The 27,120-nt window shown below is 45.0% G+C and overlaps 1 protein-coding gene across 2 annotated transcripts in view; it reads left to right on the top strand.

Annotated features, from left to right (window-relative positions):
• Positions 1 to 27,120, top strand: part of Nbr (exonuclease mut-7 homolog) — a 120,071-nt gene that overhangs the window by 24,494 nt on the left and 68,457 nt on the right. For both annotated transcript variants that reach the window (XM_065428576.1, XM_065428577.1), the window contains exons 9-13: positions 4,190 to 4,353; positions 9,933 to 10,074; positions 10,143 to 10,204; positions 26,081 to 26,217; positions 26,309 to 26,409. In XM_065428576.1, the coding sequence (XP_065284648.1) occupies positions 4,190 to 4,353; positions 9,933 to 10,074; positions 10,143 to 10,204; positions 26,081 to 26,217; positions 26,309 to 26,409 (606 nt within the window). The remainder of the gene's footprint in view (positions 1 to 4,189; positions 4,354 to 9,932; positions 10,075 to 10,142; positions 10,205 to 26,080; positions 26,218 to 26,308; positions 26,410 to 27,120) is intronic.

Raw genomic sequence — 27,120 nt, forward strand, 5'->3', positions numbered from 1 at the left:
TTTCGAAATTTCCTAGGAACAACCCTATATCTTTCCAGACTTCAAATGGCTTTAAGAGTCAGTCTGTGTGGTATGATTCTGTCTCACTTGATAGTTCCAGAGCCCTTCACTCGCACGACAGAACTTCAAACATTTACTTTCAAGGTCAAGTTGCATTTTTCATAACTCGTGATGTTTCTCTCGTTCCTCTCTAGTCTGCTCTTTCGCTGTCTGTCCTGTTCTTCACTCTCTCTGTCCCATTTCTCTTTTCTTAAAAAGTTCTAACCCATATTGAATGTCCTCACTGAACTGTTTGGAAACATTAGTTAGTACTCACAAATATGCTAGCGCAATTTGGTTTTTGTACACTAAGGGAGAACTGAGGTAGAAAAAGAAAAAAAAGTTGGAGAACGTTTAAGCTTCGAGTGGAATGCGTTGGCATTCGGAGATCCCCGACTGCTTTTCCTGCTTCCTGGCAACTGCAGCTTATGTAAACGCAATGTTTGCCGGAAAACGCTGGTGGCGAACACTATGTGCACGAGTGCGAGATTCCTGGCAGAAACGCGGTCTCTTGCATGGGCCGATTACGGAGGGTGTGCACAGCCGCACCAAAATAATTACATAATTTTCAGGTTTCAGTTATTGTTGCACACTTCTAACATTTCAGTGTAAGAAGATTTAACATAAAAGGCATGGGCTGTCTGTATTTTGTTTCATGGCATTTGTTTGTGGGCTGTCATTCTCGCAATTCTGAGAAATAACTGTCGAGAATGTAAGACAGTGTATGAGCAACTTAAATGATAGAATGATGTGGCAATATATCCCACATATACCGCATGTCATATTGCTACGTGCGTGTGATATTTGATTGTTTGAACGGGGTGCGTGGGCGCCATCACGTGAGAAAAGAGGAAGAACGAACAAGGCTCGCGCTGTGAATCTAACCGGTCAGTGCTGTAACCGTTGTTGTAAATATAACCTGTAAATATTTGCTAGTCTTACTGACTTGTCCATTGCGTAACATTGTGGTGGAGGTGCGGGGTGGTGTGGTGGAGAGCAAGGTATCGCATATACATAGTGGGGGCAAGGACTTAGTCACCATCTCTCGGAAGCGCCTCCCTTGCGTAGTATGAGGGATCACGCGGCGTGCTCCTCATAGGTTTGGCTTACGGCACTTAATAAGAACACCACACGGTTGCCCTCCTGTACATTTCTGTGAGTACTATCAAAACGAGGGAACTTTTGTCGAAATAATAATCTTGGGCAGACTGAAAGCACAGAATCATTTACAGACGCTATCTCTTTACCGAATATGTACAGTGAAAGCCACTGCGTGCAGTCACCGCGATGTAGTCTCCCAAACGGGCTTCATGCGTGAAAGGTAGGCAATCGCTGAGTGCAAATTATCTGAAATATGTTCTTATAGTAGGCGGTCTGTATAACCAAATGGCGCATAACAGAACGAAGCCTCAATGCATGTAGCGATCACACGGATTCGCAGCGACCGACTGCGGGTCTGCATGCATGTCCGCGCACAATGTTTCGCTTTCACTAAGAGCGTTCTCGCACCGTGCTGCGAGCTTTAGGCCGCAGCATATGAGCATTTGACAGTTCACAAGCAACCATTGTTGCGTGGATGTTATCATAGCTGTTCAAAGACAATTTCGTTTTAATGAGGGACTTCAACTCCTACGGCGACTGTGATGTGTCGTCGCGATGATTCAGTATTCTTTCTTCTAAATTCTTGGGTGTTTCAATATTATTTCTAGGGTTGTGTCGCACTGTATGCAGTCAGCGGGCGATTTCGGGCTGCTTCTTTTTCATAATCCAGTGCGTTAATTCATAACACAAACATGACCTTATGCCATGCCTTTATTTAATGTGCTTCTTATCACTCCCTTTCCATTCCAGTGAACTTGCCAGTGTCTAGCATCAATAAGTTCATAGACCAAACCGTCGTGACATTAGCCGGGTAGGGAGTGCGGGCGAACATCTCGGTGCGTGTTTTCTGCTACTCGCCAAACATAGCATTCCCGTATCTGTAGCAGAAATATTCTTCGCGTCTGTGCTTGCTGCATACCCGAGTTGTAGCCAATGGCTGTTTGCCAGTTCTAAGTTTCACGATTCAAGCTTCACGCAGCTTCTTGTCCTGCGGCTACGTGTGAATAAGGCTTACACCGGGCTCCGTTGTGTACGTCCGGCACTGTGGCACTGAGCAGTAGCCTACCATGCTGCACGACTCCAAAGGCAGCCACTACCTATTCTAGTGATTTCAAATGTTGTCAAGCAGACGCCCAAGGCGGGAAATCCTCACCACTTAACCCTTTGACGGTCAATGATGTAAATATATGGCGCTGCTAACAAGTCCGAAAATGGTCGATGCCGTATATTTACGGCGCCGTCTGTACGTTTAAAAAGTGTTCCAATTTCCTAACTTTTTCTTTTCTGTCATGTGCTGCCACTATGTGGGGATACAGGGAATTTTTTTTGCGCGCCCCCCTCTCTCGGTTTTGGTTGCATGGTTTGTTTTAGCGCTAGTTTGTTCCCGTGCGTCTATATATTACCGCTCGTGCATTGGTGTGCGCGCGGGCGGGCGGCCGTTTGGATTTTGTTTCGTGGGTGGTTTTGGCTTTTTGCGCTTGTGAAACTGATGGCTATCTCATTCCTGATCGCTCAAAGGGTGACCGCTTGTTTCTCGCTCGTTTAGTGCTCACAGGGGTGCACATAGGAAGGATGCTGCCGTGCATGCGTTTCCATTTCTTTTCTTTTTTTTAAGACTCGCGAAAACTAATTGCCCTCACTGGTTGGCGATAAGATGAAGATAAGCGGAAGTTTGTCACACGCGTTGCTTTTTTTGATGGGCGCACAACCAAGCAGTTTTCTTGACTGCGCGCACCTACGCAGTTCGATTATGCTATGGACGTACGTATTAGTGTAAGAGCATGAATATTTGAGGCTTGCGAAACATTCTTGTGTGCGGATTTTCAAAGCCTTGAACTATGCGCATAAAAATGCATAAAATTTTTAATTCTGATAAGTTTATTTCCTTTTTTATTGTTGTTATTCATGGATGAAGAGTGCATATATACCAACGCAACATACTTTTTTCTCACATTACGGTCACCTTAGAAAAGTTGCGGTAATTTTTTTCGATGTAAGTCCCTAAGAAGAATCGTAATCTGCAATAAAAAAAATCGACCCTGGCTAGTCGCATATGGCGAAAGAAATCGACCCTCAAAGGGTTAATCGGAACCACAGTGCAGGTGGGACTTTCGTTTTCAGCTCGCTTCAGCACTTCCGAAGCAGCCGACGCAGCCGCTGTGACCACGTGATTCCTCATGCCACGTCACGCTGACAGTGGCATCAGTTTTTCCAGTGGTGGTGCTCACCCCCCAATACCTAAATATACACAGGAATTTTCTGCGACACTGGGCCCTTAACACTATCATGTTAAAATAGACATTTCTTATGGGAGATGATTCACTGTCCCCTTAGCTCTGCCAAGACAGACACTGCCACTAAAGGGGGTTGCGACAGGGGCCAAGTGTGTGACAGGGGCCAAGTTCAGTTTATCTGGTGAAGGCCAATTTTAGGATCAAAGTAACAGTAGTTTGGGCCCGTATAAATGCATGTCTGCCGGCCGGGACCTTTGGTTGTGATTAACAGGACTCGAATTGGCCCAAATATATTTTTATGTTCCTTTGCTTCAGGTTGGTGCAGAGCAGCTGTATTCGCTTGTTGGGCCCCTGTGTCATCTGTTACTTATTTAACCTTTGCCTTGATCACCATGATAATGTAAAATGTTTGACTTTTTTGATGGTGTTAGTTTTGAAGTAATTATATCTCTTATCCTATTGCAATTATTTTTTTTGTCAGAAATGTGGACAATGAGACTGCAGTAGGCCTATAATATGTGCAGATATTATAAAAATTTCAAAAAGGTAATAATTTGTCCCTAGTGTTACGTGTTCTTTAAGTTTTCCATGCTCCCACCTGTATAAAATTGGCTTGGAAAACTATTCTTGCCCTTTTGCACTCTTGGTTGGTTTCAGATAATTTTTGTTAGTCAATCTTTAGAAGCAAGTACGGTTGTTTTACCATGTTCAGTAACCGTTGCAGGGCCCCTTTAATTGTATGAGGATGCAGGCTATTGTCGCTTTTACATTTGAAAATGAAATGGCAGAAAAATTTTTCCATTTCTTTGCTGCAGGAGGCTGTTGGTAGTAACCCCACATTGCAGCAGGATCTCTTGAATGAACTGATGTGGGTGAAGGACTATGAGAATGCTCTCAGCTTTGCACTGAAGCTTGGTGTACCTGATCATCATTGGCCACGCTACTTGAGAACATTCAGGGTTCAATGTGGACAACAAAAGTGAGTTGCCTCAAATTCATTGTTTTCTTGTTGATTTATTTTTGTCACCCCATGCATTTGATTTGCTCTTACCGAGTTTTTATCAGTGCATTATCATTGTGTTGAAACAACTTGCAAGTTGCTGGATATCAACAATCATGTCCGAGATGGCCTGGAGATTGCCATATGAATTTGCAGTTGTATGAGAAACATAAAAAAGTACGGTGAAGCTCTTAGGAAATCCCTACATGTTTCCCCCAAAAAGAAAGCTTTGCAAGTGAAAAATTTGTCCTAGCTGGGGTATCGAATTCAAAACCAGCTTTGTCTGGCGGAGTTGCTGTGCTGTCTGAGCTAATAATATAGAGCCTGCATTGGAAAGGTGTATCTGTCTTGGGATTTGATCCCAGGATCCAGCTGCAAAGCTTTCTAAGAAACCCTTCCAATTCCTTTGGGTGGTTGAGTTTTTCCCCTTTGATTTTTTTCTTTGTGAATTTCTGCAGAACTGATTTGCAGATACACTCGTATATAACAAACCCGGGTAGAACAAGTTATGCTTTATATTGAATGCTCAAAGCTGTCTTAGCAGTATTCATACCTGCCATGGTTGCTCAGTGGCTATGGTGTTGGGCTGCTGAGCACGAGGTCGCGGGATCGAATCCCGGCCACGGCGGCCGCATTTCGATGGGGGCGAAATGCGAAAACACCCGTGTACTTAGATTTAGGTGCAAGTTATAAAGAACCCCAGGTGGTCGAAATTTCCGGAGTCTTCCACTACGGCGTGCCTCATAATCAGAAAGTGGTTTTGGCATGTAAAACCCCATAATTTAATTTTTTTTAGCAGTATTCATGTGAAATGCACTTTCCATAGTGAACTGTACGTCGAATATATTGAACTTAGTGCATGCGATCGATGAGTAACCACATGCACCTGCGAAGCCAGGCCGCCACAGTTGTTGCCATGGCAGAGGTTGAGAAATAAAAATAAAATGCTTCCGATAGCGCGCAAGGAGAGAGTGGGGGCTTCAGAAGAGAGAGAAGGGGTAGCAGCTGAGCAGCCTTTGGTACCTTTGCCCTGCGGCAGGGCAGTGCTCCTATGTATTTGGCAACTGCTCACCATGTGATCAAGCTACGTGCTTGCAACTCCAAGCCTGTTGCTTCATGGAGAAACATGGAGAAACCAGGACAGGTGTTGGGAGATGTCTCTGCAATCTCTAGTTATTAGAAAAACAATTCTCATAAGTTGGGTTCAAATCTGACTGCGAGATGGCTGGTCTACTGTCATCTACAACTGCATTGTATTGCCCACCACACACTAGCAGCAGCGTACATTAGATACAAATTTCTCCAGAAATTTTTAAGATACCTCTTTCCTTATCATGGGAAAAATACGTTTTAGATTTCTTTTTTTCTGAAGGAAGTACTCCACTCAATATTATACGTAATACACAAACAAAGCAGAATGAATGCACTTTTCATGCATAAATGTTTTGTTAATGAGGTATGTCATAAAAAAGATATAAATTGCCAGAATCAAGATTGTGGGGTAAAATTGAACAAAGTTTGTATAGACACGCTTGTATCTACTAAGAAAAAAATGTAACAAAAATTATGTGATATACAAGATGTATTGCCATCTAATAGACACTATTTCTGAAAAAAATCTAAATTCTCCAAAAGTTTAACAGCAAGCATTACAGTTGGGTATGCCGTGCTGCGGCCACCATTGTTCCAGGCTGGTTTGCCTTGTCATCTTGGATCTTTCGAAGTGGGCACAACGCACCTGGAGGCGGCTATTTTTGCCTTATACTTTGACAATCGACAAATTTGAGAGTGCATTCAAAAATTCCTGCTTGGCAAGAAAAAGTGAACTGCTTAGAAAACTAAAAACTATGCTGGTCCCACGCACTGTGGGAATTGATGTAAGCGACACTTTCTGTGCTGGTTGCTTTGATTGGCGATAATTAGCGGTGATGTTGATGCCAAAAGTTTAATTTCCTCAAGGTTTAGTCATGAGAGTAGTGAGTTGACGTCAAACGTTACCTTGCGTGCACCGCTGATGTTTGTCTGCATAGCACACAGAACACACAGGGAGACATGTTTGCTTGAGGCATCGTTGTGCGCCATATTTCATAATCTCCGAGAGGGTTGAGCATTGTGCTTGCCTCAAATGGCACATCGCACTGTGGCAGAAGTACAGTCGAAACCACTTATAACAATATTCAACTACCACGAAAATGTTCTTGTTATAACCAATAATTGTTATAACCAGGTTGCATGAAAAAAAGAAATCAAAATCGGGGATGGCATAGCTGTTCTGAGAAAACCATAATGGCGGGGAGGCCAGTTCTCCTCCCCACCACCTTCCACCATCTCCTTGGCGGGCTTCTGATTGTACTTGTTTAACTATTTAACTCTGCTTCCTGCGCGCTGCAATCGTGTGTTAACAAGCTGCAGCTGTCGGCGTTCAAGAATGACACTGCTATAACAAATGCAAACATGGGTCATTGGCGGCAAGTGACATACAAACTCTGCTGAGGCATTGCTTTGGTGGCCCGAAAAGACGCCTTTAAAAGAATGCGGGAAAGTTGCCACAGCAGCATCTCAGATTGAGAACTCCAGAAGAAACGCTACTTCTCATGCTTTTCATTGGCTTGCACGAGAAAACCGCATGTCTGTCAGCCTTGCTTGCTTTACGCGAAGCTTGCTGACATCTTTCTCCAAGGCATCCATATGCTCCACATAGTGAAGCAGGAGGTCCGTCGCGGAAAGCCCATGAGGGACAGAATCATTTACAGGACCTCCTGTGGGGACAATGTTAAGGTAGTCTGCCCTAATGCATCAGCACTGCCATCGTGGCTGTCACTGTCGCTATCCGATGCAAGCACGTTCGCGACAATCGTCTCATTAGTTAGAAGCACTTCGTTTCCAAATCTATAGCAGTGCGCTTTCTTTTCACTGGCAACGTCGTGCATTGCCGATGGTCAGTGGGCGGATCAGCCATGTTCTGTTTTGGCGGCGGGTCAAACAAGGCTGAGAAATTACGTGGCTAAGAATAACTTCGACGCAACGAACAAAGCAAGCATGAGCAACTTAATCCATTAGCTGATTGCGCAGAATTAGGGCCCATTGAGAAATCTGGGAGCAGCGCAGGCAGCGTTGTCAGCGCAGTTGGGGTGGTCTATTCATGTTGGAGGGGTGGAAAGGCAACGGCAGAGATGCGTGTGAGGCTGGCGTGCATCTCTCATGGAGAAGTGCACGGCGGTAGTTGGGGTGGCGGGTGATTGTGCAGTGGCTCACATTTAACTTTTTATTTTTTTTATTTTCAAGCATTTCGCATTCCATTACCTTTCGGCACTGACACCCAGCAGCCAGACTTCATCGTTATAACCAATAACGTGGCATGGGGACATTGTAGTAAGCGGGCTATTTCTCCATAGAAAACATACAAAAGTTGATGGTGCAGCAGCTTTTCGTTCTTATAACTGATATATTGTTAAAACTGGTATCGTTATAAATGGGTTCGACTGTATTAAACTTGAATTGGATTATGGGGCTGTACGTGCCAAAACCACAATTGCATTATGAGGCACACCGTAGTGGCGGACTCCAGATGAATTTTGACACCGTGATGTTCTTTAACGTGTCCCAAAATCTAATGGCACGTGTGTTTTCTATTTCGTCCCAGTAGAAATGCGCCTGCCGCGGTTGGGGTCAAATCCACGTCAATGCCATACTCGCAAAGCTACCACGGCGGGCACAGAAGTGTTGATTTGATACTTGACCACTTTCATAATGTCGCCTAGACCCTGCAGTGTACTTTAACGCGGCTGTGCATCTGCACGTCCTGTGTAATTTGTCTGTTGACCTATTTGCATGGTGTTTATTTTTCAGAAGTAGCAGGAATGTACTACACCGTACCTTTAACTTAAGCTTATCCAGTTTCCCCACAACCCTATATAATACCCTGAAAGGGGTCCTTAAGGGACAATAAATGATGATGAACCGTTGTCTGTATAGTAGTGGGGTTCCCTTGCCTACTCACGTCCGCCCCCCCCCCCCCCCTTGTATGCCTTTTCTCCTCCCTCCTCTCTACAGTTCTATCTACGCCCCCTCTGTACATTCTTCCCTGCCTCCCTTTCTACATTTGTAGAAAGGGAAGCACTGCAGTTTCTGCAATGCTTTTGCGAGGCGTCACGGATAATTACAGCTGTCAAAGGCTAATGTGGCGACGCCCAGGTAGCTCCAGAGGGCATTGTGCACATTTGATGTGGTAGGGTCCAAATGAGTTTATCGCGTCGCTGTTCCTCTCTGACTCGCTCCTGTCATGTATACACGCTCTGAACCAGCCCCCGAGATGCGGTGGGTGAGCTGGACAGCCACAACAGCAGCAGTGGGAAAGTCAAAGGAAGAGGCAAAGAAAGCTTCGCTTAAAAATATAGTCCTCCTCCTTCACGTTCCATGATGCAGTGTGTCCATGAGTGACGTGGAAGGTTTCGACAGCGGCTTCTCAAACCATCGATAGCGGGCTAACAATGCCCAGTGGGCACGGTAGGGAAAGAGTAAACATGCTCTATAGGCCACTTTTTTTCTCCCAAGAAATGCAAGTTCCCTTAAATACTGTTGAGGTGTTTTCCCCCAGAGTGAACTAGCCTGTACGCTTGTGGTTTTCTTTTCCCACTGTTTTTTCTTATTTGGTCTTTCGTTGATAAAAGTATGAAGTACACATTTCTTTGAAAGGTGATGAAATTAGAAAACATCCACTATATTCTGGTACTAAACACTGGAATTGAAAGCTTAGATATAATTGCATATTACATTAATGCTAGTTGACAATTGCTCAGTCTATAAGTCAACATAATAAATGAAATGCTTCAAAAGCCATGAAATACAAACTAAAATAAAATGTGCAGGTAAAGGTTAGCTCAGTAAAATCAGAGTTTTACAAAGACAGTGCGCAACAACACTATAATGTAACAAATTGACGTTTCTGTTTTTTTTTTCAAGCAAATCCTGACTGTATTAACATGCATATCTGCAATATACCGCTGTAAAAATTTGCCTTAGCTTGAAATAAAGGACTCATTATGGCAACATTTTGTTTTACTGAATTTATATATCATAATCCTAGATCTCTGGCCTTTGGTTACAAGTACATTGCGAATTATTGTCCTAGACAATTCAAAAGCTTAGAATTGTGTCGATCTATGGATGGTAACTATGAAGCATGCAACAGCTGTTTGCCCTTTCCCTCACTTGTCACATTTGGCATCATGCCCTGTATGGAGCTGCTATGGTGATTCAGTGGCCATATCATTACACTGCTGAGCATGAGGCCATGGGTGTGACTTGCAGGTGCTGTGGCAGCATTTTAATAAGGGTGGAATGCAAATTGCCTGTGTATCATGCTTTGGGTTCAGATTAAAATAAATCCCGGGGGTTGAAATAAATGTGGAGCCCCTCCCCTTTTCACTATGGCATCTGTCATGGCCTGTTGTCATGGCCTGTGTGATGCTCAGAGCAGTGTCCCTGTATCACCAGATTGGTTTAGCCATACTCTTGTTGATGCATGTTATCATTACTCCTTTTCTTTTTCCTCCTAGGGTGCAGGAATTGCTCAAGTCTTGGAACTTGAATTGTGATAATTACGATCCCAGCAAATACTTGCCATTGAGAATTGATCTTTGTGATGTGCACATGGTGGACACTGCCGATGCCCTTGACAATTGCATTGAGGTTATCAAGGTAAACTTCTCCACCTTGGTTTTGTGGGGCATTGTCAGCTGAACCCTAATGCGACATATCTTTTGCAGGACTATGATGTTGTTGGCATTGATGCAGAGTGGAAGCCTACCATGGGACTGACACCTTCGAGGTTTGTGCCATCAACATACTTCTTCATAAGTGCCTGGTGAATCTGGTTTTGAGTTTATGTGAAATCTGCTGTGAAAGATTTCGATTTTGGAGATGTGTCCAGTAACTTGGGCAAGGACATGGTTTATCCACCTCTGCTCCCTTCCAAATGAAAATGGGAACTCTGAAAGGTTTGAGCCTGTGGGAACTCTATCTTTCTTGATAATTGCATCCTCCGCTAACATAATAGTTCAACCTCAATATAAGGAAGTATAGTTGAATCTCGTTCATACGTTTTGAAAAAAGAAGCGCGAGAAAAATGTGCTAACCGGAAGAACGTACTGCCTGAAGTCGCTAAAATGTGGCAGAGTCAGTTGTAGGCGACATCGATGTAATATAAGGTGTTGCACGGATCATTGCCACACGAGATGAGATGCTGATGTGCATCGAGCTGGTGAGGCCCGAGTGGCCCGAGGTGTGCTTTGTTGTTTTCTTATATTGCATAGTGTTTTAAGTGCAGGAAACTAAACCAAAACCGAGCTTGTGAACAGGCCAGAATGCGATACTGTCAGTGAAACAGGACGCTCCCTTTACGCCACCTGCAGCAGGGAACAGCTGCGAGTTTGTGCTAGTTTCCTATTAAAAGCGTGCAGTATGGTTTCAATGGCACAAAGCCCCACCCACTGTGAAACAGACAGGTGAAGGTGCTTATCGCAATAGGCTTGGTGGTGATAGCTATGAGTGCAACTTGCAACAACCTGCAAGGAGATTTGCTAATACCAGAAGAGGAAACTGAGTGCATGCTGGCATTTTCACGCAACACTGGTGGGTGAGCATTGAGGGAAAGCTGCATGGTGCATGTCTACAGCTCTTAATCGTGTATATACCGCCTGCTTTTTCTTGTTTTCATGGAATCTAGTGGCCGTAAAACATACCATACGATCACAGTTCGTAAATGTACTGAATGTTGGTGCCTAAAGATAGTTTTCGGGAACTTATTAACTGGTAAAAAAAAAAGTGTAACTGGATTGGGTCATTTTTTGTTCTTTATCACGAACGTTAGCACCGGGAAATCGTGTGAAATGGGATCATATCAATGAGGCCCTGCTGTACTTAACCTTTATAACTTAATCTCTATAGAACACTACGTATCTTGAACCTCAATATAATGAACTGTGTTTATACATGATTTCAATATAAAGAAATTTCACTGTCGTTGCAATGGAACACGGGGGCAGTGAATGGAAAGCGCCTTAGACACAAATGGAATTACATGCGGCTACTTGCGAACGCACCTCTCAGATCGCTTGTTGTATGACAGAGCAGCTGCAGAAGTGTAGCAGCAAAACCCTCTCGTCGTCACGTTCCCTATAAAGTCCAAGTCCAAGTCTCGTCATCACATTCTGTATATAGTTCAAGTAGTATTCGCTATTCCATATTGTCGCTTGCCACCCACGGCGGTGGCTTAGTGGCTGTGGTGTTGCTCTGTTAAGAATGAGGTCATGGGGTCAAATCCCGGCTGCTGAGGCCACATTTCGATGGGGGTGAAATGCAAGAACACTCTTGTACCATGCATTGGGAGCACGTTAAAGATACCCTAGCTGTCAAAATTCAGTCTCCCACTAAGGCGTGCCTCATAATCAAATCTTGGTTTAGCGCGTAAAACCCCAGAATTCAAATCATTGCTTGCCACCTAGTGGCTGCACTGAGAACCAGCTGATCCAGGTTCAGGCTTGAAGCTAGACAGGTTCTCTTATTGCAAAAATTTGCCTTGTAGTTCTCAAATCATTGTGATTTCGCTGTGCACAAGCCTGAAAAAGAAAAAAAATTACAGTTAAGTATTTTGCTGTGTACCATGCATTTATGCATGTTATTGTGGTGGAAAGACAGCAATGTATCATTTCATAGTTTCCTGAAAGAAGCAGACGATGTGCATTGGAGAGCGACATCGATAAGAAACTTGCTCATTGGAAAAATTGACTGACACTATGCTGGTTTGTTTGAAACGCTTCACTCGGGACGACTTCTTTCTTTCCGGCGAGTAGACCATTGCTTTCTTTTCATGCGGGCATTTCAAATTGTGGTGTGTACTTTCGGTTAGGTAGGTGCTTCAATAAATTAGTGATGTACGCTTAATTTTTTTGTTTTTTATTTAGTTTTCTGTCCGACCCTTTGTGTTACTAATGCTTTAAAGAGCAGGAATTTTCTCTCTAATACAGTTAATCCATGATATAGTGAACTTAATATAACGAAATTCTCGATATAAGAAAATGTTTACCTTTCTTGTAGCAAGGCTGGCTTCGCTTCGTACCGCTGGTGTGAAGATACTGTCAACATATCTTTTACACTTAGTAGCTGCGCAACGCACTCCATTTTCTTCTATTGCTCTTCTTTAGTTTCCTTTCTCCCTCTTCCCCTTGTCTTGTTTCAACTTCTATCTGCAGGCCATCATAGGATTGCTTCATTTTTTATCATTAACTCTAAAATTTAACAAAATAATTTTTAAATGTGTTAGCATTCTTGAATGGATACTTAACGCACTTTTAGGGGACCTTTTTAGGGGGCTTCTTTAGGGGTTTGTGTCTAACCATTTTCCTGCCTACCTGGGTCAATTCGTAAGTCAGTGGTCGAATCTGTAGTGAGTCTGGCTGCTGTGCTGAGGTAAAAGGGTTCGAAACCAACCATCAAACTAAGTTGGCTAACTGAGCACGTGGCAGTGTGTACATACGTGTCACTCTTCAATGAACCTCTTTCATGGTGACATGGGTCACGGTAGATGCAGGACTGAGTAGGTACCACTGTTTGAAGAAACTCTTTGACGCCGACTTAGAGTACTAGGTATGTGCCATTCAGCCTGATATGGTTTCCAAAAAATGGCTGTGGCTTAGGCAAGGTTAAGCCCAGGATGCGAAGCATACTAGCCTTTATTTTAGTTGTTGAACCACTGTTTAGCCTGGTGAACTGCTGTTGCTTGGCTATATTTGGTTCGGCTAGACGAAGAAACAACTCATGCATTACTGCTTCGCCTTCAAGAGTGGAACGCGACAGCGTTCCCGTCGACCCGCCAAGGGGTGTAAGACAATGGGCTACAGGGCAGCAACTACGCGCCCCGCATTGGACGCGGTGAGCGTCGAGCAAAGCAGCGTTCGGCGCGGCAACGAAATGTGCGCCTGAGCAAGAGACGCACGCCTTAGAAACAGCTCGTTTCTAAGGCAACACCGCATTCACTAGAGGCGCTTTTGTACCGCTTTGAAGCATCGTACTCGTGGCTCAGTGGTAGCGTCTCCGTCCCACACTCCGGAGACCCTGGTTCGATTCCCACCCAGCCCGTCTTGCAAGAGTTGAGCCAAAGCCACTTCTCCTCTGTCGTGACGTCACGGTGTCACGTGGTTTCAAGGCGACACCGCCGCGCCTGAGGAGCTGGGTTGAGCTCTCGTAATATGCTTCGCATAAAACCTCTTTGATGCCAACATGGGTCACTGGGCATGGGCCAGTAGGTATATGCCATTCTTGAATAAATGCCTTTGATGCCAACTTGGGTAACTGGGTATGTGCCACTGGGAATATGCTGCTCTGCAATGACGAAAACAATCCCTTAAATTTGTTCGAGGCTGAGCGGAATCAAATACACGTCACAAGGGCTTACTAGATGCCGGACCATAGACCACCATGGACCGGGCCGCGGACCGGTCATGTGGGGTCGACCATGCTTGGCCCTGCCCGTGACAGCATCCACATGGCGGGCCCGAAGAGCAGATGACAGCGTGGGCCGGGAGGGGTACTCTCGACCCCACAGCTCTGTGAACTCGTTGCAGCACATTGCTTCCGAGATTATTCTGACGGATGCTGCGATGACATTTCCTTGCAAATGTTAATCCACAGAAGTTATTTTTTCGGACACCTCAAGAAGTCATCTCGGCTGCCTTCCCACAAAGTAGGAAATTGTTGGACCAAGGCCAAAAAGTAAGATGTGCCATCATCCGACCACGATGCCATGGTCGCAGCAACACGTGAAAGACCAACTTGTCACCCACGCTGCAGCTATTGCACATTGTGGCGCTGCCGATTCGACTGCCAAAAATGACCAGCGTTGTACTGTTGCCAGACCTGGTGACTGCAAATGCTTTAAAAAGTCTGTAGGCTGCCGCCAGAAAAAATGTGCTCGCGTTTCTCACCTGCGCCGGCCTGCGGACCTGGCACGGGCCTGACAGACCGGAAGTAAATGTGACGTGCTGCCCGATCTGCGGGCCAAAACAGGTCCGTGGTCTGTCATCTGGATAAACCTTTAAGGATGGCAACCTGACGCATTAGCAGGCTGCGCCACAAATGCACTGGATATGTGGTGTTTTTCAATGAATTCCCTTCATGCCAACGCTTTAGCAAGCTGTACCATGAATGCACTGGGTATGTGCCATTGAGTCCATGACAAGCGAGGGAACACTTCTCGGCATTCGCAGGCAATGGTGTGCCACGTTTTTTGTCCTGGAGGCCATGCATGGATTTTTCGGTAGTACCACTGAATGGCACAGCATGTCCAGAGAGAAGTGTGAGAGGAGCATGGTTATCACAGGCTTCGTTGCACTGGTGCTAGATGGCATCGAGTGTTCTTAATGAAGAGCAAAAGAGGAATCCTGTAGTACCCGCATCATACATAACACGTTTTTACGGGGGCAGTACGTTGTTATTGATTCAATGCTGAATGCATTAACGTGGACAGTCATCGTGCGATGGGTTCTGCCGCAGTTTATTTCTAATTCAAGATTGATTTTTCTGATTCCCTAATCAGTAAAAAAATTTTGCAGCCTCTTTCATCTAAGAAACATCCATTGGTGATGGTAGTTATTTGCATAAATAGTTGAATTTCAATATAACGATGTGAATTGCCAGTTTTACAGACTTTATTATATCGACGTTTAACTGTACTTTTGTACGCAGGCATGGTAGTAGTGAATGCTAGCTAGCTTGGAAGGTCTGAAGTAGATCATGACACATGTTATACTGCAAGGCAGCGTATTGTTTTGATGACATGCTTTAGTTTTGCGGTGTAAGCAGATGCTGTTTTCTCATTCAGAGCAGCAAATTGTCAGTGTACAGTACATGCTCGTGAGAAATTTAGGAGCAACTGCACAGCGCTCTTTCCAGCTTTAGAGCATTTGACCTGTGCCCAGCGTCACTAGTTTACTTTCTGACATAGTGCCTCCAGCAAAATTTCGTTACAGCTGGTTTATTTCCCGTCATGGATTTATACTCATACAAATGACTTCGATCAAAATAAACCATCACTAAATTTCGGAAACCTGTTGTAAGAAACTCAACTTCGGCTGATTGGTTGTTTCACTGGGGTTTGAAATACCCTATAGGTGGCGGCTGTCTGCTGTGGTCTCGAGCCTGGGCCCTACTTTGAACACTGCGTACTGCGAACACAAGGTGCCAGTCATCAAATGCAAATGACCTTATCGCACATATCAGCGAACGAAATAGAAAGGTGCATCCAGACTCGCAAACGAAACTCTCACTTGCATTTATCTCGAGAGACACTGACTAGGAAACTTTAGTTTTGAGCCGCATTCTATCAGTGCACACTATGCATATTTAGCTTCCAAAAGGATGACAGATGTTACTGTCTATATGTTGTTACGGCACAACCAAGAGGGGTACCAGTCAGGAGAAGACCATTTGACTTGTGTAGGTGGAATTGGTCTTCACAGCCATTTTGTTTATGCATCGTTGTCTCTCGTAAATATTGAAAACATCATTATATGTGACTTCTGCGACATAACAAATTGGCGAGAGAACCCATGAGAAACAACTGAGCTCCGCAGTGGTTGTCACCTCAGACTGGACAACATGACAGACGAAGCAGGACTTGACATGGCGCAGCCCATATCAACACTTACAACCCTGACAGTTGTTCTGGCTCAGCCGCGGGATGATCCAGGAAAGTTCTGCGACACTGAAGACCTCGACGTGGAAGACTGGATCGCCACGTATGAGAAAGTAAGTGCCCACAACAAATTAGATCCGACGATTATGTTGGGTAACTTTTTCTTCTACCTACAAAGCATGGCGAAGGTGTGGTATGATAACCACGAGGAAGAGCATAATAACTGGGACACGTGCAAACAGAAGCTGAGCGACTGGTTTGGCTGTCCCACCGGGCAGAAGAGCACTGCTAAGGAAGAACTAGCGACTCGCACCCAGACGTCCACAGAATCGTCTCTTACATCTAGGAGGTGCTGGCTCTATGCCGTAAGGCTGACAGTAATATGGCTGAGTCAAAGTTGGGCGTGTACTGAAGAAGGTAGCTGACAATGCTTACAACCTGCTCATGTGCAAAAATTGTGACACAGTACAGGACAGCATAAGAGTGTCAACGCTTCGAGCAGGCGAAGAGTTGCTGCATTGCAACGCCATTCCCATGTCTGCTGAACACAGCTGCGACATCCTCTTGTGACGACAGGCTAGGAGTGCAGCGACCACCATCATCAGATGACCTAATGCGGATAGTGCAGTGAGAACTTGAAGTCGTGGCTCCTGCAGCCATTTTTCCCACTAAAGCCAGCCGAACAACTTGCCTACAGCATCATTTGTGCAGGCAATAGTCTGCGAAGAACTAGCTAATCTTGGAGTTCATTCTGTATGTGTGTTACCGCTTCACAGCTGTGTTATGCTCCAGGTCCATCAGCTGGTTCGCGGTATCCTGCACGGTACTGAAATCCAGCCGACTGGCGAACTGCAGACGATTGGCCAATCTGTTCTGCCTGCTATCATATCGGTCATGTTGCTCGCCATTGTAACAACCGTACTAACTCCTCCCCTCTGGGACCGCCATTCGCCAGTTATCACCCCTAACACAGCGAGCATTGTTACTAGCTTCCATTGGCACCGCAACAGGCAAAAAATGACACTCGTTATCCTTGGAACAGTCCCTTGTCGTTATTGCGACGGGACCAGTCCTTTTTGCCACCAGCTCGTTGACCATTGTCCCTATTGCCGCAGGCTCGTGGGATGCCATGTGGTATCCTCCAACACGAGTTGCAGCGCGGAGTTGCCTATGAAGGTAGAAAACAGGCATGTTACTTGTAACAGTGAAGCAACGGTGCGCACAAGTGCTTGCACTTTTTGGAGAGCCCCCCTGTGCATGAACACTTGCCTTCAACCTCCGGCTCGCTGGAAAGCCTCTTTGTCTTAAAAAAAAAAAAAAACTGATCTGGCTCGTAAAACAAGGCACACTTCTGCAACTATTTCAACTATTCAACTATTTCCACGGTTTGTTGCTGAAATACTTAATACTTGATACTGATAAAAATGTGGTGATGGGCAGCAAGGACCCTTTCAGTGAAAAAGCATTCGTGGGTTAACTGAACAGGATGGCGACTTGATGTGTGCCATATTTCCACACAAGCAAAGCAGTAACACGATCAAGTGCGCACTAAGGGGGTGAAGTGGGAGGCAGGTAAGCACGCGTCTCCACCTCTAGCCCGGCCCGCAGGGGCGTCTGTGTTGGCAGGCATTTGGTGTGTTGCGACACAGCATACCTGAGCACATGAGGGTTGGCCCCTCCCAAATTTAACCGTGCATGGCTTAGCTGTGTCCAGGAAAAAGAGAATCCTGGTGGTTGAGCCGATGCCGAGTGTTTGGACCTCTAAGGCCCCTCGACAGAGGCAACACACCCCTTTGGCCTCGACTTCATGTATACTGCACCCACGGACTGACCCACCCTGGGGAAATTGGTAGTTGCCTTTTCCTGTCTCTGTCTCCCTCCAACCTTAGTCTTTCTCTCTCACTTTCCATCTCTTCTGTCTCCTCTTCACTTGGTTGTACTTCTAATTTTCCAGGCAGCAAGGGTTGACCTAGTGTAGTTTATCCAATCTTAAGTCTATTAGGTTATAATAGCTATGTATAGTTGGCGTCTGCGGTTCCTTCGGGTCTCGTAGTGTCCCCTTGTTGGGCTCGGTGGTGGGTGGCCAAATTAAGCAACTGTTTATGGATTTATCGTCCTTCCCTAGTCTTCCTGATCACTCTTACCAAAAGAGGGTGCACCGATGAAATGCTCCACATTTTTGGTCAACACAAATAAACCTTCCCACGATTTCACGTCATGCATGGTGAAAACCCTGAAAAGACCAAGAATGATTTCTCCCTTCACTGTTTCCAAATGTCTAACTGATGCACTAGGTCCCAGCTACAAGGTAACGAAAATGTCCAGCGACGACCTCCTCCTTGAGGTTTGTGATCAGAACCAGCATAGAAAACTTCCCAGTCACGTAACACTCGGTGATGTACAAATCAGTCACCCCACACGGATTGATGCTCCAAAGGTGTAATTTCTGATGGAGACCTCTTGAATTGAATTTCACCAAAGAAGAGATCCTAGAGGGCTGGAAAGAACAAAATGTAACAAGTGCAATGAATCAAGATCAAACGAGATATTGAAATTCCCACAGAGCATCTAATCCTCATATTTGACTCCAGTACTCTCCCAGAGACCCTCGAAACAGGATATATGAGAATCCGAGTAAGACCATATATTCCAAACCTGCGTAGATGTTTCAAATGCCAAAGATTCGGCCATGGCTTGCAAAGCTGCTGAGGCCAACTGACATGCACAAAATGTACCGACCACGAACACACTTGTGATAACTGTACTGGCACCCTGCACTGTACAAACTGCGATGGTGACTATGCAGCATATTCTCGATCCTGCCCTACATGGAAAAAAGAAAAAGATGTCATCACACTAAAAGTAAAGGAAAACATATCTCCAAGAAGAACGGAAGCGTGTCACTTTTCTTCATGCCACAGGGTATGCTACTGCGGCGCGTAAGGGGACAACACCGCAGCAGACTCTGGCATCTGCCCAGTCCACAAAGAGTGTGGCCGTGGCCATGCCACCAGTCCCCCCTGTGGCAACAGCCAGCGCCTCTTCGCTGTTCCTGAAGGAGGGCCCATTGACCTCTGGGTTGGTGGCCCCCAAGGCCTACCTTGAAAACACCTCACTCCTCGGAGTCCAGCAACCCCGAGCGGCGTGAATCTCGGGAGCGGCGTGAATCTTGCGACCGCTCCAAGAAAGAAAAAACTCGGATCATGGGGTCTGGAAAGGCTTTGTAAGCCAACTTGACACCTCTTGACGCACAGCAGAAAACAAACGATATGGATACAAAAATAATACACTGGAATGTGAGAGGTCTTATCCACAACCTCGATGACATTAAAGAACTCTTACACAAATACAGTGCAAAGTGCTGTGTATTCAGGAGACACACCTTAAATCTACACAAATTTTCTGAGGCAATATGCCATTCTCCAGAGAGACCGAGAAGACGCTGTCGTGTCCTCTGGTGGTGTAGCTATAGTAGTCGACAGAGGCCTGTTGGCAATTTCATCTCCGAACCTCCCTTGAGGAAGTTGCTATTCAAACAGTGATGTTCAATAAGCTAGTGACCATCACGCCTATATACATCCCCCGAGTTACCAGCTCTCTAGAGCAACATTTCCGAACTTCATTGATGAGCTCCCTCACCCTTGCTTAGTCGTCGTAGATCTAAATGTGCATAGTACACTGTGGGGCGACTCTAGCTGTGATGCGAGAGGACAGCTAATAGAAAACTTCTTACTCACCTCGAGTGCATGCTTGCTTAACAAGAAGGAACCAACATTTTACAGTCCTGTACAAGAAACATTTTCCTCCATTGACTTAAGCATAGCATCCAGTACAGTTTTGCCGTATCTGGAGTGGGAAGTGGTTAACAACCCTTATGGAAGTGACCATTTTCCTGTTCTTTTAAACCTTAAAAAATAGGCAGAATACGCTACACAGGTTCCTCATTGGAAAGTCGATTAAGCCGACTGGACGCGGTTTCGTGAACTGACGTGTGAGGAATCGCGGAAGGAGCAAAACAGGGCTTGGAATCTCCTACGCAACTCCCCAACCACAGAGAACCTAATTAACTTCAAGGCAGTTAAGTCACAAGGCAGACGAACATGCCACCGCACTAAACGAAAAAGTTGGGAAAAATATGTGAGTAGCATCATTCATAGACAAACAAAAAACCTGGAACAGGGTGAACAAAATAAAAGGCTGCGATACTTATCCTATACCTTTAGTAAATACACAAGTAGACACTCTTTAGGACCAGGCAGATTGCCTAGGAGAACATTTCGAGCACATTTCCAGTACATCCCATTACACAGATACATTTCTGAAATACCAGCGACAAGCAGAGTGACTGCCTCTAGGTCGGAAAGGCACATACAGTGAAGTAAAAAACTGCCCATTTACTATAGCGGAGTTCCAGGCCTCACTGAACTGCTGTAACAAGTCCGCTTCAAAAAGTAACAGAATACTATATGAAATTATCAAACACTTACTCCCTGAAACTCGCTGAACAATACTGTCACTCTTTAACTCTATGTTCTCTGCCACTTACATTCTGTCCGCCTGGAAAGAAGCAATCATAACTCCTATCCTCAAAGAGGGCAAGGACCCTTCCTCACCTGGTAGTTATAGGCCTATCGCTCTGACAAGTTGTCTCAGCAAGCTATTTGAGAAAATGATTCATTGGTGCCTCATCCACTTTCTTGAAAGAAACAATACTCTGTCCCTTACAGTGTGGTTTTAGGGAAGGTAGATCCACCATAGATCACCTTGTCTGCATTCAGACATATATCCGTGATGCGTTTTTGCACAAACAGTTTTTCTTGTCCGTATTTTTATATATGGAGAAGGCATACAACACAACATGGCGCTTTGGAATCCTCCATGATCTGTCTGAAATGGGAGTCCGAGGCAACTTACTGAGTATTATTCAGAGCTACCTTTCCCATCGCATGTTCTGTGTTTGTAACACTCTGCCTTGTTCTTTTACTCAAAAGGCTGGTGTTCCGCAAGGTGGTGTGCTGAGCTGGACTCTTTTTATTGTCAAAATGAACTTGCTCCACACTGTCATACCATGTATTATGTTTTATTCTGTATATGTGGATGACATCCAAATAGGTTACAAATAATCTAATCTAAGTATTTGCGAGAGACAAGTACAGCTTGGCTTAAATAAGTGGGCAGACGAGAATGGTTTTAAAGTAAACCCTCAGGAAAGTGCATGTGTCCTGTCCTCTAACAACAGAGGTATACAGCCAGACCTCGTACAGTCGAACCCGTTTATATCAAATTAATCTATACAGCTAACAATTTCTGAACATGGTATAGCTACGATGAGTATAATATAATAGCAAAAATTATGTTTACATCAAACGAAAATAGCAGCGACTCCCGATAAATCGAACGTCAAGTGGCGCAAAAGTGCCCCCAGAAGTTGGCTTTACCTCGCGGCGGCGGGGAAACCCAGTGGCGCGGCTCCATCCAACCGCTCTCCCTACCGTAACCGCACTTCTTCGGGCGAGTGTCGACACCCCCCTGCAAAAAATGATTCTGGCTCGCCCACAGCGCTTGCTCAGATAGCCAATCGGAGGCTCTTGTGCTCTCATCATGCAAGATGGCGGAAGTGCGAGTTGTTTCGATGCTTTTCTGGTTCATTGTGTTTGCACCTTGTGGGCCTTCTCCTGCAGTATTGCCATGATGAAGTGGCAGAATTTGCCTTTCGCCGAGAAGCTCGAAATGATAAATCGGGTCGAACGCGGTGAGAAGTCGGATGTCGCCGTAGCGTGCAAGATTCCGAGGAGCACTCTCGGCACGATCTTGAAGAATAACGGGGAGATTAGTGCTAAAGTGGACAAACTCGCGACCTGCTGCTCGTGGCACCCGATGCATACGCACGGCCGTGTACAGGGTCCTGATTATTTGCCTGCAGGTGTTAAAAAAAAGATTTTGCGCTCACCGCTGCACTGTTCTTGCTCAAATTTTGCAGAATGATTGCATTTCAGCGTCGACTTCGTTAAGTATAATACTTGGTACAGTTAATTGCCTGGTTTCTAAAAAAAAAGTGCACATTTGCCTGCGCTTATGGGTATGCGAGTTGCTGCTGCGACAGCGCAAGCACAAACTTGTGTCGCCACCTGCCGTCATCTGCGGAAAGCGTTTCAGGCAGGGCAGTCGCCTTGTTCAAGGAGCGGGCAACACGCGACAGCCCTCCCTGAAACGCTGCTTTCTGCAGATGATGACAGGAGGCGACACGAGTCTCTGCCAGGGCCAGGTTTTCAGACACCATTTTTCCCATAGACGAAAACGGTTTCTCATTTTTTTCTTGGTAACAAGGCAATTAACTGTGCCAAGTGTTATACTAAACGAAGTCGACACCAAAATTCAACCGTTCTGCAAAATTTGAGGGAAAACGGTGCAGCGGTGAGCACAAAATCTTTTTTGAACATGCGCAGCCAAGTATCCAGGACCCTGTTCAAGTGGTTCATCCGAAATTGCTTCAGATGTACAAGCTTCCGTGGGCCTGGGGATGACTAAATTCTGATGAGTGCAACGAAGCCATTACCGGTCTTGCCAAAGTTCGGAGCGAGCTGTCAGAATTTCTGGAAGCCATTGATGAATCAACGGTCGGTGAGTTTGTGAGTACGGATGATGGTGTCGCGATCACAGGAGAGCCCAAAAATGAAGACTACATTGCTGACATCGTACCGAGCACAAGTGAAAGTGGGCACAATGAGGAAAGCAATGACGGTCTTTTGCCTACATCCTGCGAGGTGATTGGTGCGCTCGTACTAGTGTGGTGCTTCTGCGCGAATGTGGAAGGTTGCGGCCTCAGCTGCTCAGACTCTTGAGACAATGTGGAGAAAATATGCGTGCGTCGCAGGCAGTGAAATTGCCCAAGCAGAAGAAAATACTAGACTATTTCATGCGAACTAAGCTAGTTACATCAATAAAGTGGTTTTATAAATGGTATGTGCTTTTATGACGTCTAATTCTTTAGCAGGCTTATATCGAATTGTGCTCTATATCGAACTGATAGGTGTTTTTTGCGAGTTCGATATAGCCGGGTTCGACTGTAATAGATCTCAATGGAGAATGACTATCTGTAAGCCGTGAACATACATTTTTAGGTTTAGACTCCAAGTTCACTTTTGTTTCGTACCTGAAGTACCTTAAAGCAAAATGGCTCAAAACTATTAACCTACTGAAGTTCCTGTCATGCACATCCTGGGGAAGCAATAGCAGATGCCTTATAAAGCTGTGCAAGAGTCTAATATTAACATGCCTCGACTACAGAGCAATAGTCTATAATTATGCTGGACCTAGTGCTCTGAAAATGCTAGATTCTATCCACCACTTAGGCATCCGCCTTGCTACAGGCACCTTCAGGACTTGTCCTGCACAAAGCCTGTACATTGAATCTAACGAATGGTCTATATACCACCAAAGGACATATTTAAGCTTTTTGTATGCCTTGAAGGTAAAATCGGCTGTGGATCATCCATGTCATTAAATTAATCACGACTTGCCCATGGCAAGGCTGCTCCGTAACCGCCCAGCCATTTGGCCTCCTCTGTCCCTCCGGTTGGAAGCACTCTCAGAAAAAAACAGGGGTCCCTCTTTTAGAGAATGTCCTAATGGCTCCTACTCGACTTCCACCGCCTTGGGAGTGGCAGACTATTCAGTGTGGCATCTTAGAAATGTTGAGACGAGCACCTGAGGCACATATATATTCCAATTTTCTTGAACTTCAGGAGAAGTATTCCTGTGCTGAATTTTACACAGATGCTTCGAAGTCTCCTGCTGGCGTTGCTTATGCAGCTCTCGGACCCTCATTTTCAACCTCTGGGGCACTAAATCCACACACCAGTATCGTTACAGCGGAAGCATTAGTTATACTCTCAAGGCTAACAAATGTCGCTGAGGCTATTGTCTTCAGACTCATTAAGTGTTGTGGGAACCTTAGTCTACGAAAACACAAGAACTCCATTTTGGATGAACTGTACAGCTTATTGTGCTCAGAATATATGCGCAACCAAGTGATTGTGTTATGCTGGGCACCTGGCCCTCAAAGGTATAAGTAAAAGGCAACGTAGCTGCTGATGAGAATGCTACGTCAGTGAGTTTTAGCGACACAGATGGAAATGTCCCCATCCCTCCCACATACCTAGTCTTTTCTACACCGTAAACTGAGGAACCATTGGCAAACAGAGTTGGATACCTAAGCATTGAATAAGCTTCACATGATAAAACCAAAACTAGAACTGGATAACTGGAAGAACGGCACGATCTATGTACTTCTTTGCTGAATAAGAAGAGGACACACTTACAATACTCATTCTTACCTCTTGACTGGGGGGGATCCTCTGACTTGTAGTAAGTGTTGCAATATTCTCACAGTCCTCCATATTCTTATTCAGTGTCCTGCAATAGAAGCAGAGAGGAAAAGGTATTTCTCTTCTGCATATTGTGAAAATATACCGCTTCACCTTGCACTTTTTCTTCGCAATGAACTGCTTTTAAACCTGAAATTAGTTTTTAGCTGAAAGAGACACTCTGAAAATCATTTGGCCAGGTAATTTTTAGCACACGAATAACACCGCTTGTACTCGAGGGCTCTCTTGAAGCTCTAGTGTCACTGTTATGTTTTGTTGCATCATGTTTTTAATGAAACCCAGTTGCCATAACCCACATCACTAACTAATCAGTGTCATTATTTTAGTACCTATATGTTCTATGTCATTTACAGCGCATTCTTTTTAGGCCATTTTACTGCCATGTCACATCTACCATTAGGAATTTAAATTCATCTGTATGCCATGTGCCACGGCGCTCTGTGGCCATAACTGGCCCTCGCGCCATAAAACGCCACACATCATGATCACCTCTAGCCCGGCCATGGCTGCACATGGTTGTCAGTGTTACTGAGCACATACATTACTTGCACACCCCATCTGGGAGGTGCAAAGGTTGGAATGCCGAGATAGCAGTGGCTTCGTGTGCACTCTCTTCCTGTGCGCTTAGTGCTGCAGGACCCAGGATCTCGAGTTTTGTAGGTGCATTGAAGCGATAGGCAGATGAAGCGTTTGCATGTCTTCTGCCTGACTTTTCACGATAGTGTCTTCCTACTGAGGGTGATGCTATCAGCCGTAAGGGTGGAAAGGATGTGAATACTTCGCGTCCACGGCGGCCGCATTTCGATGGAGGCGAAATACGAAAACACCCGTGTATTTAGATTTAGGTGCACGTTAAAGAACCCCAGGTGGTCGAAATTTCCGGAGTCCTCCACTACGGTGTGCCTCATAATCGGAAAGTGGTTTTGGCACGTAAAACCCCATAATTTAATTTTTTTTAATACTTCGCGTCGTATTGCCAATGTGAAGATACCGTTGATATGACATGAAACCTAATCTTTAGTGGGTGACTGTCAAACTCAACAAAATAAGATGCTTTTTCTCATTGAAATTTGCTTTCTTCAAGGGCTCGATAATTCAGAAAATTTGACGGCTCTTTTCGTTTTACAAAAATTCATTTGAAACTCTACCAGTCTTACCTACTTTGTTACCTACTTTGTTGTGGCCGCATTTCGATGGGGGCGAAATCCGAAAACACCCGTGTGCTTAGATTTAGGTGCACGTTAAAGAACCTCAGGTGGTCAAAATTTCCGGAGTCCTCCATTACGGCGTGCCTCATAATCAGAAAGTGGTTTTGGCACGTAAAACCCCATAATTTAATTTTTTACCTACTTTGTTATATAGAGGTTTAACTGTGTTAGCTTGTGTATATGAGCTGGCTAAAATACTTTGTTGTGATGCTGTGGAATCTCGATTGGAATTGAAGGCACTAGCTATATTATTCAGTTGCACTGAAACTTTTAGATTGCTCTGCCTTCTGTAACCTCGTGAATAATATGCCACATGTCACATTGAATTATTAGACAGCTTTGTTAGCTTGCAAACATTGTTTTTCTCGGTGCTTCATTGTGATGTGAATACGCTTGCTCACTCTTGTGGCACTCTATAGGCTGTCCTTGGTCCAGCTGGCAGTGTGGGACAATGTGTATGTCTTGGATATGCTGAAGTTGTCTGAGACGCTGACAGAGGCACAGTGGGCCCAGCTGTACACAGGCGTGTTGTCATCGAATGAAATACTGAAGCTAGGTAGGCTTTTAAAAACATCTCATCAGATGTGAACATGTATAGTGTCTTTGCTTTCTATTGGTTTCTAAAGCTTCTCAACCTTTGTCTTTAGGTTTTGGCATTGCTGAAGATCTGAAGTTGCTGTCTGAGACCATCAAGTGCCCAGAATCAAAGGTTCACAATGTTGTGGACTTGTGCAGCTTTGTGGAAAAGGTGAGGGTGCCCAACTTTCAGATAATGCAATGTGCAATATTTTTTGTACTACCAGTGGCTTCATAGAGGGAATGGGGGAGGGTGTTGCTCTGGGTGCTGAGGAGGGAGCGGGGTGCAGCTGGGCAGTGAAATGGGATGGTAAGGAGGGAGGGGGGGGGGGTAGAAAGTGCAAATAGCCGTTCGTCAAAGAAGCAAAAAGTGCTGGGCAGTGCCTTTGGCTGAGTGGAACAGTGGCACTATGCGCTGACTACAGAAAAAAAAAAAAAGCAGGATGGTACTCTTAGGGTTCTTTAGAACGTGGAGTTAGAATGAAATTTGTATTATAGACATCGCCTCTGAGAAGTAAATACTATATCGTGTTGCATATACACCGGCATAGCACTTGTAACTGCTGCGAAAATGCTTCCCATCGTGGCCAACTGTTCTAGTGGATCGTGCCGATAGTAACTCCACGTCACTATTTACCAGCGATAGTGGATAGTAACTCCATGCTGAAGCAAGCCATGAGGATAAAATTGTGCTTCATTGCTTGAAATCGGAGGGTGGGATGTCAAGGCGGGCCACCGCCTCAGGTGCCGCTGACACTAGTGATGCCACTGTGTACCATCACTTTGCTGGACGGTAAACGATGCAATATTCTTTATAAAACTGTCCTCATTTATGCTTGTTGGTAAAAAAAAAAGAAAAGAAATTGCTTCTCGTTTTTTTTTT

The sequence above is a fragment of the Dermacentor albipictus genome, chromosome 1 (assembly GCF_038994185.2).
Source record: "Dermacentor albipictus isolate Rhodes 1998 colony chromosome 1, USDA_Dalb.pri_finalv2, whole genome shotgun sequence".
Classification (NCBI taxonomy): Eukaryota; Metazoa; Arthropoda; class Arachnida; order Ixodida; family Ixodidae; genus Dermacentor; species Dermacentor albipictus.